This window comes from Carassius carassius, chromosome 38 (genome assembly GCF_963082965.1).
Source record: "Carassius carassius chromosome 38, fCarCar2.1, whole genome shotgun sequence".
Taxonomy (NCBI): Eukaryota; Metazoa; Chordata; class Actinopteri; order Cypriniformes; family Cyprinidae; genus Carassius; species Carassius carassius.
The window spans coordinates 7,527,317-7,539,538 of NC_081792.1; the positions used below are offsets into that span (position 1 = coordinate 7,527,317).

The 12,222-nt window shown below is 36.6% G+C and overlaps 1 protein-coding gene across 3 annotated transcripts; it reads left to right on the forward strand.

Moving 5' to 3' along the window:
* On the forward strand, positions 1-11,644 carry agtrap (angiotensin II receptor-associated protein). Of its 3 annotated transcripts, none has more exons than XM_059529046.1 (6): positions 1-154; positions 804-838; positions 1,237-1,348; positions 1,592-1,793; positions 10,459-10,835; positions 11,378-11,644. In XM_059529046.1, exons 1-5 carry the CDS (start codon positions 128-130, stop codon positions 10,581-10,583), a joined length of 501 nt encoding a protein of 166 aa, XP_059385029.1. In that variant the 5' UTR covers positions 1-127; the 3' UTR covers positions 10,584-10,835; positions 11,378-11,644. The 3 variants fall into 3 exon arrangements, with proteins under 3 accessions (XP_059385029.1, XP_059385028.1, XP_059385030.1); XM_059529045.1 differs by having other exon boundaries at positions 10,459-10,814; positions 11,357-11,644; XM_059529047.1 differs by lacking the exons at positions 10,459-10,835; positions 11,378-11,644 and adding an exon at positions 6,473-6,789.
* The last annotated feature ends 578 nt before the right edge of the window (positions 11,645-12,222 follow it).

Sequence of the window (12,222 nt, forward strand, 5' to 3'; positions counted from 1 at the left end):
GTTTGCAGTCACTTCAGAGAGCTCAGCAAACTTCTGTTACACAGTTACGATGAAAGTGTTTGAGGCTTCCTTTGAGAAATACTGAAAACTACAGAGGGACACTAAATCATAAAGGGGCAGTGAAACTATGGAAATACCAGCCATAAATCTCAAGGTAATGTATCCATGTCTCATTATGTTTCGTTCAGTTTGTGTGTTGTACAGTGAGTACATTGATATAAAAAGAAATCCATTGCTAAATGATCCATCAAAATATTAAAGATAAAAAAGAAAAGGTCATTGTTGTTTTATTTATAATATTTCTACACTTTATGATACAGGAAACATTCATTTTGTTAGATAATTTATCAGTAAGTTACTTATCTATTGCTTATTACCTATTATCTATTATCCATTAAAGCAACTTTTTGTCAGTTTTGTTACATTATTTCCTCAGTTGTGCTTTATTATTATCTTATTATTATAACCAGAAACCAGTAAGATTCTGAGTTGATATAGTAGTGTTGTAAATACATAAATTTTCTTCATTTTGGACATAATCGTTCTTTTGTATGGGTTCATATGCTCATCATTTTAGAAACACATTGCATTTATTACATTTATGTAATAAAGAGAGCTGAATATTAAAGATAAATATATTTGTTCTGGGCACTGTGAATTTTAGAGATGCCCAGATCATAGGTGCAGCAACAATTTTCAGCATGTAAGCCCAAAAAGGCCCATGACTGTGTAGAGAACATATTTGTACATTTACTCATGAGCTGCACTGTGTGTGTGTCTGTGTGTGTGTTTTTTCTCTGCAGGCCATCGTGTTGGCTCACTGGTTACTGACACTCTGGTGAGAGTTATGCTCCTTTTGCATTTCTCGTTTGTGTTTTCCCACACCAACCTGAGGAATTTCACCATTAGCAAAACTTTATTATCCAGTTCTTAGTTCAGCATAAATGGAAATTCTTCTTCAGACTAGAAAATCCAAGCCTTTAAATGTATGTGTATAACATCTGAAACCATGTTCATATTGTATTGTATAAAAAATAAATTATTTGATCTGTTCTCTCAGTTAGTGTTGTACATTTTATGTAGTAGCAGCTGGATCTATGCACAATTCACGGAAATATTCTTTGCATTTAGGTGGTACTTGAAGCTTGAGTGCTCTGACTGTAGAAACATTGCATATTATAACATTTATGTATGGATAATGTTTTACACTTATTTTACATTTATGGTTGTATGCAGGGCATGTTCATTTCCCTGGCTTCCTACGTCTTATGTGTTGGGGAACATGAGTGTTCTTGCAGTGGGAGTGTGGGCCATTGCACAAAGAGACTCCATAGATGCTGTATTAATGGTAGGTGTGACTTTCTTCATCCAAGATTAACTTGATTTTTAGGGCATTAAGGCTTATAAAGACAAACATTCAATATTGATGACAGATCTACAGATTGATTCTTGCATAGCCAGAATTTTGACTATAAGGTCTGGTCCAAATTACAGTTACCTGTTGGTATAAACCACCAATTTGACCTTCTTATGTGTTTGTAGATAGTCTATGTGTCATACTAATATTTGATCTCTACTCTCCTTCATTTAGTTCTTGATTGGCTTGGCACTGACCATCCTGACTGATATTGTTCATTTTGGGCTGTACTATGCGAATGCTGAAGGGGGAAAAACTGACTTGTTCCGCTTTTGTGGGGGCATGGCCATCCTGAACCTGCTGCTCAAACCTGTTTCCTGTGTCTTTGTCTACCAAATGTACCGTGAGCGAGGTGGCGAATACAATGTCAACTTTGGTAAGTGGGTGACCAAAGGCCTGGGAGAGAAAGAATAATGGGTGATTGATTGAAGTTTGGTTCAGAGTGCTTTCTGATGCAAGTGAAAGTCTTTCTGTGAGGTTAAAATGCCAGCATTGTTTGCTTTGGTTTGTTTAAAGCATTATTGAAACTATTTATGCATTATAATTAATAGGCCACTGATTGTGGAGCACAAGCAGAGTATTTCACGCAAAATTGCAAGCAAAATGAATAAAAAGAGGAGCGGGTAATTGAGTTTTAGGGCTGTTCACAAGGCAGATGTCTCTGACAGACTGGCCCACAGAAAAGACAAGACAGACAGCTTGACTGATCTCTGCAGTCTGAAAAACAGGGCTTGGGCCTAAGGGGATCAGGCCAGTTTCTACTAATTCTGTTAATTCTTTATTCTCTGTATTTTAGCTGTTTTGTTGAGATCTTAATCCATTTATAAAGTTTTAGGATTATTTATCTAGGTCTTTTATTAACCCTGTAAAGTCAGACATATTAAATAATAGTAAAAAAAAAAAAAAGCCAAAAAAACTTGCATTTGTTGCACAAAAATTACATGTGTTTTGTTGTTGCTGGATATCATAGACCACTTGAATGATTACAGTATGATACAAATATGGACATAACATCTGGAGCACTGGAGCACTCTTACTAAGGACTCCTGTAAGCATGAGCCAATAATGAAACCCAAGCCATTTAGGCTGAGGACTACTGTACTAAACATAACCATTTTCATTTATAGGTAAGTTAGTTTTAAGCAGACAAAATATGTGTCTGCAGGGCAGGGATGTCCAAGTTCTAAAACCTGGTAAAGGTAGATGGCAACAACCAGCTGGTTGCTGCAGAAATATCACCAATAGAAATCCTGCTGGACCAAGCCCAGAATGAGGCCCTTCCTCTGGTGGAGTGGGCCCTAAAACCCATAGAGCACTGCAAGCCTGCTGAAGCGTAAGCCATGGCTATAGAATCCACTATCCTGTCTCTGCTTTGCACCCAGCAGCCCTTTAGAGTGGCCTCCGAAGCACACAAAGTGCTGCTCTGAGTGTCTAAACAGGCTCGAGCGCTCAACATACACTCTAAGAGTCCGAACCGGGCAGAGTGGATTGGGACCCTGCTTACCATCTGAATTGAGGAGCCAGAAGGGTGATGACTAGTTGTAGACCGATATTGTTTTTTTTTTTTTTTTTGACAACCGATGCCGATGCCGATGCTGATGCCGATTTCTTGGAAAGCAGGGGGGCCAATAGAAGTGAAAGTGAAAGTGATGTGACATACAGACCAGTATGCTGACCCATATTTAGAGTTGTTCCGATTCCGATACTAGTATCGGAAATATCTCCGATACCACAACAAATTCTGGCATCGGCATCGGCGAGTACATGAACCCATATACCGATCTGATACCATTTTCAAGACCTAGTTATGAATGCTAGCTTTGCATAACCGCTGCACGGTTCTTCTTCGCTGCTCAGAATGCATTGCAAACACAGGACGTTGTGCTGTAATGCCACAAGCAACCCCTCTGTAGAGCAGCGAAGAAGAAATGAAAACGCGTTAGCAGCACTGATCTATATATGACTGGATTGCTCATCGCGTTCTAAACTGCCAACAGACAGTGAAGCCGCTTCTATATTATAGATCAGTGGTTAGCAGTATGTCCGCTGTTTAGCAGTATTTCAGACTGGACCAACCAGACAGTAAAACGGCGACTAGGGACCAAGACGGTGCTGAAAATTTAAAAATGTGATGATACCAGCGTCTCTGTAGAACTGGTAGTAAGTTTGAGTATATTCGTTACCCGCAGCTGCGTTCAGTCGCTTCCGTGTTAGTCTAAGCGCAGGGCTCCAGACTGTAGCCGAATATATATACTAGTGTCTGTGAATATTAAACTGCAAAATACTATTTAAATATTACTCCTGCAAAGTCTACATCTCTGTGGGAGACATGCGCAGATGCACGGGAGCTCGCTGTTTTGTGGCCTCTGCCGTGTGTCACTATATGAGGACTTGAACGCATAAACCGTCACTTCATGAGAATTTAACGTTTCATTTGAGAAAACTGTCATATCATAAACACAGACACTCAAAGATCTTCATGGCGAGTAAATTGACAATATATTAAGCTACTGTTGTAGCCTACAGTAGATTTAGCTACGTCTCTATGTAGTAATAATACGTCTCTATTAATAATAATAATTATGCCTAGACGGTTGCTTGTTTTTTACTTGTTTTGTTGTAAAGAGATTATCTGATTAATATAGAATTTTTTATATTCCTAGACTTATTTGTTGCAGTTTTTTATACACCAATATTGTAAAACTAAAATACTAAAATACCTTTTTTAGTTTGCGGTGTTAGATTTTTGGCTGCATTTGAAGTTCTTTTTCGCTTAAGAAATTAAATAATATTACTGTCAAATTCATGTCAGATAATAAAAATACTGTTATAAATACAGTAGTTAACCATGTATTTGTTCATGTTTTATCAAGGCATAAGTCTGGAGCACACCATAAAATAATTCTAGAAATTTACACAGGGCTAGTAGTATATACAGCTGTATATACAGATACACACCCAGGTATCGGATCAGTACTCGGTATCGGCCGATACCCTGAGCCCAGGTATCGGAATCGGTATCGGGAAGAGAAAAAGGGTATCGGAACATCTCTACCCATATTCAGAATTCATGCTCTGCAATTAGCCCATCCAAAGTGCACACACACAGCAGTGAACACATACACACCTTGAACACACGCCCAGAGCAGTGGGCAGCCATTAATTGAAAATTTGAAATAATTTGACAATGGAATAAAAGATAAAGGTGTAAAATAAACATACTTTAGATGACAAAGTATTTTTCACAAATAAATAAATATTTAATATGTCTAATATTATTAGACAGACTTAATTAATTGTGACAGAGAACAAGAGGGAGATTGTGAACTGTGTTCTGTGTTCTCAACGTTCTCTCATTGAGAGGAGTTTATCTTGTACCTATAGAAAATGAATTAAGCAAAAGGTGGTGCTCCAGGGCCCTTCTGAATGAAGGATTTTAAAGGGTATAAACTGATGGACACTTCTGGCCCCCATGATTCTTTGCACAGGGAAGTTGTTTGGTTTCACAGAGTTTGACTTCACCAATAAATACATGCATAGTATTTTTCTATACTACTGTCATATTTATATGAGTTAGATTTGGTACATTATTATGGTCAAAACCAAATTGTACTCCAACAAAATACAGGTGCTGGTCATATAATTAGAATATCATCAAAAAGTTGATTTATTTCACTAATTCCATTCAAAAAGTGAAACTTGTATATTATATTCATTCATTACACAGAGACTGATATATTTAAAAAAAAAAAAATTCTTTTAATTTTGATGATTATAACCGACAACAAAGGAAAATCCCAAATTCAGTATCTCAGAAAATTTGAACTTAAGACCAATACGAAGAAAGGGTTTTTAGAAATCTTGGCCAACTAAAAAGTATGAAAATGAAAAGTATGAGCATGTACAGCACTCAATACTTAGTTGGGGCTCCTTTTGCCTGAATTACTGCAGCAATGCAGTGTGGCATGGAGTCGATCAGTCTGGCACTGCTCAGGTGTTATGAGAGCCCAGGTTGCTCTGATAGTGGCCTTCAGCTCTTCTGCATTGTTGGGTCTGGGATATCGCATCTTCCTCTTCCCAATACCCAATAGATTTCTATGGGGTTAAGGTCAGGCGAGTTTGCTGGCCAATTAAGAACAGGGATACCATGGTCCTTAAACCAGGTACTGGAAGCTTTGGCACTGTGTGCAGGGGCCAAGTCCTGTTGGAAAAATGAAATCTGCATCTCCATAAAGTTGGTCAGCAGCAGGAAGCATGAAGTGCTCTAAAATTTCCTGGTATATGGCTGTGTTGACCTTGGACCTCAGAAAACACAGTGGACCAACACCAGCAGATGACATGGCACCGCAAACCATCACTGACTGTGGAAACTCTTCACTGGACCTCAAACAATGTGGATTGTGTGCCTCTACTCTCTTCTTCCAGACTCTGGGACCCTGATATCCAAAGGAAATTCAAAATTTACTTTCATCAGAGAACATAAATTTGGACCACTCAGCAGCAGTCCAGTCCTTGTTGAAGTGAGACGCTTCTGATGCTGTCTGTTGTTCAAGATTGGCTTGACACAAGTGTCTACGCCTGTGCCTTGTTAAGGTGACGAAGTGCATTCCAAAAAGGTAAAACCTTTGAAGGGATTAGGGCATAGGGATGCGCCCTTTTGAAAAGAACACAGGGATATACAGGTTGGCTCCTCCCCTTTTGGCGGTTTGAAGTGCCATTGGTTTGTGCAGCTACACAAACATGGAAAAATCAGGCTTCAGTATCAGAGTAAACAAGAGATTCCCAATAAGGGAAATGCAGTCTGCCATTATTCTTTTAATCCACAAATGAATATCCAATAATAGAGTGTTACTGAGATAAAGGAAGCAGTATTTGATTGGTCATGTTATCTCCACCTATCAGCCTTAGAAAGGTGTGTATAAAATTCAGGCCTATTTTGTGTGTTCATCATTTATTTATCATCATTTTGTATGTTCCTGTCCTTCATGATCTGTCTTGACTTCCTGTCTTCATTTACTGCCCTGCTTGCTGTTGTCTTCTGTATCTGTCTCTCAGACCTGGAAACCTCCGTGGACAGTCGCTGCACCACAGATAGTGCTGATAGCACACTGCTCAGCCGTCGCTACTGAACCTTCCTTCCTTTTCCTCCTGCAGTCCTGTTCAGCTTCCTCTAAAACAGGAAGTTGTCATCCCTGAGCTGCCGTGGTGTATTTCATGTTGACTCATTTTCATCTTCTCTTTTTCACATTACTTCTTGATATTTATGTTGTTAGCACTTCATATTATTTCCTGCATTTTAATGTCTTGTGTAAGTGTTTTTTCGTTCTTTGTGCATTCCCTTTTCTTGATGTTCATTACATTTGTTTACTGTGTGTGTGTGTGTGTGTGTCTGTGCGTTTACATGAGGTTTCAGTAGAATCATCAATTCTGTTTTAATATGCAGAAAATTACAGAATTTAGAGAGAGAAAGAGATCATAGATCGCATTGCGCACACAGAGAAACATTAAGGAGCACAGATACTTATTGTCAACCTTGCTCTGCAACTTTTATTAATAAAATAGAGTTATATACACTGGGTCACTACATTATATTCCTCTGCAAAAAACGATATAAAACCACTGTTTAAGTCAATTCACCTTTATTTATATAGTGCTTTAACAATAATGACCGTGTCAAAGCACTTTACAGTATTAAAAATGAAAATAGTGTCAATAATGCAAAATAACAATAGTAAACAGTCAACTTTCAATTAAAGACAGTTCATCATTAAATTCAGTGATCAGTTCAGTTTAAATAGTATCTGTGCAATCAAGTCGATGATATCGCTGGATATTAAGTGTCCCCTACTAAGTGTAGCAGAACAGGAGGAGAATAATATAGCACCCTAGGAGTACCAAAACTCTAAGGTGATGCATTAATATTGACTACACCACCCCTTTAAAGTGAGGGGAACTAACCACTTAACAGATTTTAGACACACAGGTTCGCTACCAGGAAGGGCAGACACAAGAAGGTATTAATGTACACAAATGTTTATTAGGTTTACAAAAATCAATTACAATAATTTACTTTTCTTCAAAGCACCAAAAGTTGATTAAATAACCATGGTGTTGGTGTGCTTGACTGGCCAGCAAACTTACCAGACCTGAACCCCAGAGAGAATCTATGGGGTATTGTCAAGAGGAAGATGAGAAACAAGAGATCAAACAATGCAGATGAGCTGAAGACCACTGTCAAAGAAACCTGGGCTTCCATACCACCTCAGCAGTGCCACAAACTGATCACCTCCATGCCACGTAGAATTGAGGCAGTAATTAAAGCAAAAAGTGCCCCTACCAAGTATTGAGTACATGTACAGTAAATTAACATACTTTCCAGAAGGCCAACAATTCACTAAAAATATTGGTCTTATGAAGTATTCTTATTTGTTGAGATTGGTGTTGAATTGGTGGGATTTTGTTAAATGTGAGCCAAAATCATCACAATTTAAAGTACCAGAGACTTAAACTAGTTCAGTCTGTGTGCATTGGATTTTTTTAATACATGAGTTTCACAAATTTAGTTGAATTACTGAAATAAATGCACTTTTCCTCGACATTCTAATTTAGTGAGAAGCACCTGTATATTTTTGAGATGGAAATATGCAGTTTTACAAATGCTAGAAATGTAGCTTTCAAAGGAAAGATTGCTATCAAATAGCACACCTAGGTTCCTAACTGATGGCCAAGAATTGACAGAGCAGCCATCAAGTCTCAGACAGTGTTCTAGGTTATTACATACGGAGGTCCAAATAATTACCACCTCTGTTTTTTTTTCAGAATTTAGCAGTAAGAAATCACTTATCATCCAGTTTTTTATATTGACTATGCGTTCCGTTAGTTTTTCAGATTGGTACGTTTCGTCGGGCCGCAAATTTATATAGAGTTTGAGTGTCAGCAGCCAAACAGTGAAAGCTAACACCATGTTTCCTGATGATATCTCCTAGGGGTAGCATGTAAAGCGTGAAAGTAATGGCCCTAGTACTGAGCTTTGAGGTACTCCATACTGCACTTGTGATCGATATGATGCCTCTTCATTCACTGCTACGAATTGATGGTGGTCAGATAAGTATGATTTAAACCATGCTAATGCACTTCCACTAATGCAAACAAAGTTTTCTAGTCTATGCAAAATCATTTTGTGGTCAATAGTGGTATATTGACATATCCTAATGACAATGAGGAATTAATAATAGTCAGAAGAGGATCTATGACTTCTGGAAGCACCGCTTTTAGGAGCTTAGATGGAATAGGGTCTAACATACATGTTGTAGGTTTAGATGATTTAACAAGTTTATACAATTCTTCCTCTCCTATAGTAGAGAATGAGTGGAACTGTTCCTCAGGGGATCTATATCTATATCTGATGTGATACTATAGCTGACGGATGCTTGGTTACAATTTTATCTCTAATAGTATCAATCTTGGAAGTAGTTCATTAAGTCATTACTGCTGTGCTGTTTGGAAATGTAAACACCTGTTGATGTTTTATTTTTTGTTTAAGTAAATAAACTCACAACTTCATTGTTTGTAGAAATGACAATGGTATAAGCGGTGTTTTTTGGCCTCATGTTGTGCATTAAAATCATTTAAAATTTACTAGCCATGCATTTTCCCCTTACATAATGGATTTATATAATTCTAAATATTTACTGACCATGCATTCAGGTTATTTACCTGCTTCTGGCCTGGGACACTAGGCTCCATGCACCCCTGCAACTCAGGGAAACGAAGAAAATGAATAAAAATATTTTGTATATTTCCATTTTCGTGGTTAAATTATTATTATTATTATTATTTTACAGCAACATGTCACATAGTCTCAAAATAGTTTGTTTAGTTGTCTCTATTGAGTACATCATCTACTGTATGATTAAAAAAAGCATTTTGCATTTTTTCTTTTTAATTCCCATAAAGGAACTTAAATTACTTCTGCAGTTTCGTGTATTAAATTGTAAGTTATTATAAAGTGTTAAAGAGAAAATAAAGTTTTTGGTTGGTTTTAAGACTGGGTGCGGGGTCTCTGTGTTGAAACCTTACAAGAACATTATTAAGAACCACACCACGTAAAGCAAAGGCTTTAGTTTCTAGCTGTATGTAGTATTTTCTGCCTAAATGGTCACAGAAGTGCTAATTTACTACACTGTCTTAGCAATCAATATTTGCCTGGGTTTTTACTGCACAATATAAGATAATTGTGTTATTTGAAATGATTTATTGACCCTTGGTTTTTCAAGTTGTTTTAATAAATGGAAGCAATAGCAAATTGATCCTTTTTCTTGAATGATGTTTTGTTTTTACAAAGCACTTTCTCATGCCTGAGATATTAGGCCTATAATGTAATTGAAAACATTCACCTTTGTGCCTGAATCGCACAGTGAAACCATCTCATCATTAGTATTCTGTTGAGGTGTGATGGGATTTCTTCAGTTAATCTTTTAAAAAGGGAATCTTCAGGGAGAATAAAGAAGAAAAGGCTAGCATATTGCTCCAGTGCTACCTGTGTAAATTACATATGCGGCAGATATCCAGGAATTATATGGTGTGTACAAAAAAATCGGTATGTTTTTTGTTTTGCAACAAGTGTTTAACTCTCATTAACATGTGCCTGAATGTTGAGCCCAATCTCATGGAAAACATGCATTTGTAAGAATTCATATGAAGAGAATCAAACTAAAAATAAATAAATAAATATATATATTAAACATCCCTAAACCCCTAACTGCCAATGGGACATACAAAAATGAAGGAATGAGGAATGAATTCATACAATTTGCAAAAATGTAAAACAGTTACTAACTGCCATTAGATTGTGTTGCGATGTTCCAGTTGTGCAGCTGAGGAATGCCATTGAGTCTTTTTCAATTAGAATGCAATTTCTGAAACAAGTACAATTATGATGTATCTTATAATCACAATATATTTTAATGATACAAACTGAAATTACTGTTGAGTAATTGCAATGCAAAAGTTCACAGTTTGTTTTTATCTTTTATTTTCAGGTTTTCCAAAGATAACTCGAAACAGAGATGCCTACCAGTCCATTGACCATCAGGACCAGTCTGGCAGCTCTGCCAGCTCCTACAACCAAGCAGAAGGTGGCAAACCTGGGCCAAGTTCCTACTAAACAAAGACCAAACCCAAAATATAACCAACAAGCTTTCTCTGCTACCAAGGCCATAATGTATAAGTAATTTTTGATTGGTTTATGGAAATAATTCTTTTAAGAATATTATTTTTTGTATTTCGTGGATAGATAGTACAAGCTTCAAAAACATGAACAATAGTCTTTTAGCAAACTATTTAAACAGCTGTACATTTAGTTGTTTTTCAGCCTGAGGTTTGTGAAGCTCATAATGTTCAGTTTCATCTTAGAAAGGTCTCCTGAAGGTGTTTGGCAGCTGCCAAATGTCCATCTGTTACTGTTGGTGAATTGTTATTTCTTTTCCAAGACAGTTTGTTATACTCAGCATACTGTAGTTTTCTACATTTATTTACTTAATTTTAATTTTGTTTTATTTTTTTTGCATTTGGACTCCAACATTTGTTTATTTTGTAATTCTATCAAGGATTCAAAAGATTATTGGGTTCCACTTTATATGAAGTGTCCCTAATACCTGTGTACTTAAAAAGTAACTAGATGTGTATGTAGTATGTAACCACAGTGTAAGTACACATTGGTACATAGTATCTACAGCTATAATATTTCTGTAACTACACACATGTAACAACCCTCTGAATGGTTTGTGTAAGTACAAATGTGTAACAGGACATACTGTATATAACTCCATTTTGTAACAACATGTATAAGAGTAATCGGAACCATTTGATCCAGGGGAAGGAGATGGGTAGTTTTAGGGGTGGAAATGGGATCCAGGGGGTGGAGATGGGTAAGTTTAGGAATATGTAAAGTGGGAGGAGTTGGATCTCGAGTTGGAGTTGGTGCACCACTGTAATACCAGTGAACTTACATGGTAACTCCTCAGGAACTGTCCTCTTAATATAAAGTGGACACCAACCACAATTTTTATGTAAAGCCTAATTTCCTGGCCACTGCAGTGTAACATCAGAGTAATTACATGATACATCTAATATAAAGTGTAACACTTTCTTTACCAAAAAGTGCTAATAGTCCTGTTACACATTTGTATTTTCATTACCAAAAAGTGTTACCAATGTCCTGTTACACATTTGATTCTTGTTACACCATATGACATGCAATCTGTTCTATATTTATGTAGTTCAATTCATTCAATTATTTATTTGCTAAGCTGTTAAATTTGGACATCTGAGAATTGTGATTTCCTCATTCTAAAGACATATAAATGAAAAGTGATAAATTTGATCCAGGAATTAAAAAAAAGAAATTAGATAAAAACAATTATTTAAAGGAGTGTAAAGCAAACATTAAAACATGGAGATTATGTCTTTTAAAGAAAATTCTGATACCAATATCACCAAATTTGTAAAATAATCATTTCACATCAATGTTGCGTTCCATGTTCGAAAGAAAGTCATGTGTAATGATAAAAGCATTTTATTTTTGGCTGAGCTATTCCTTAAAACAACCGTGAGTGTTATTTTAACAGCTTTAGAAGACAATAAAATTTTACATGTATGTACTTTTGCAGTATAATGCAGTATGTTTACATGAATAGGAAGGCAGTATCGTCATATATGTCACAAGAAGTTATAATTAAAATTCTTAAATCCTAAGAGAATAGTTAACTTCCCTGTTCACATGTATGAGGAAGTTCAGGGTGCTG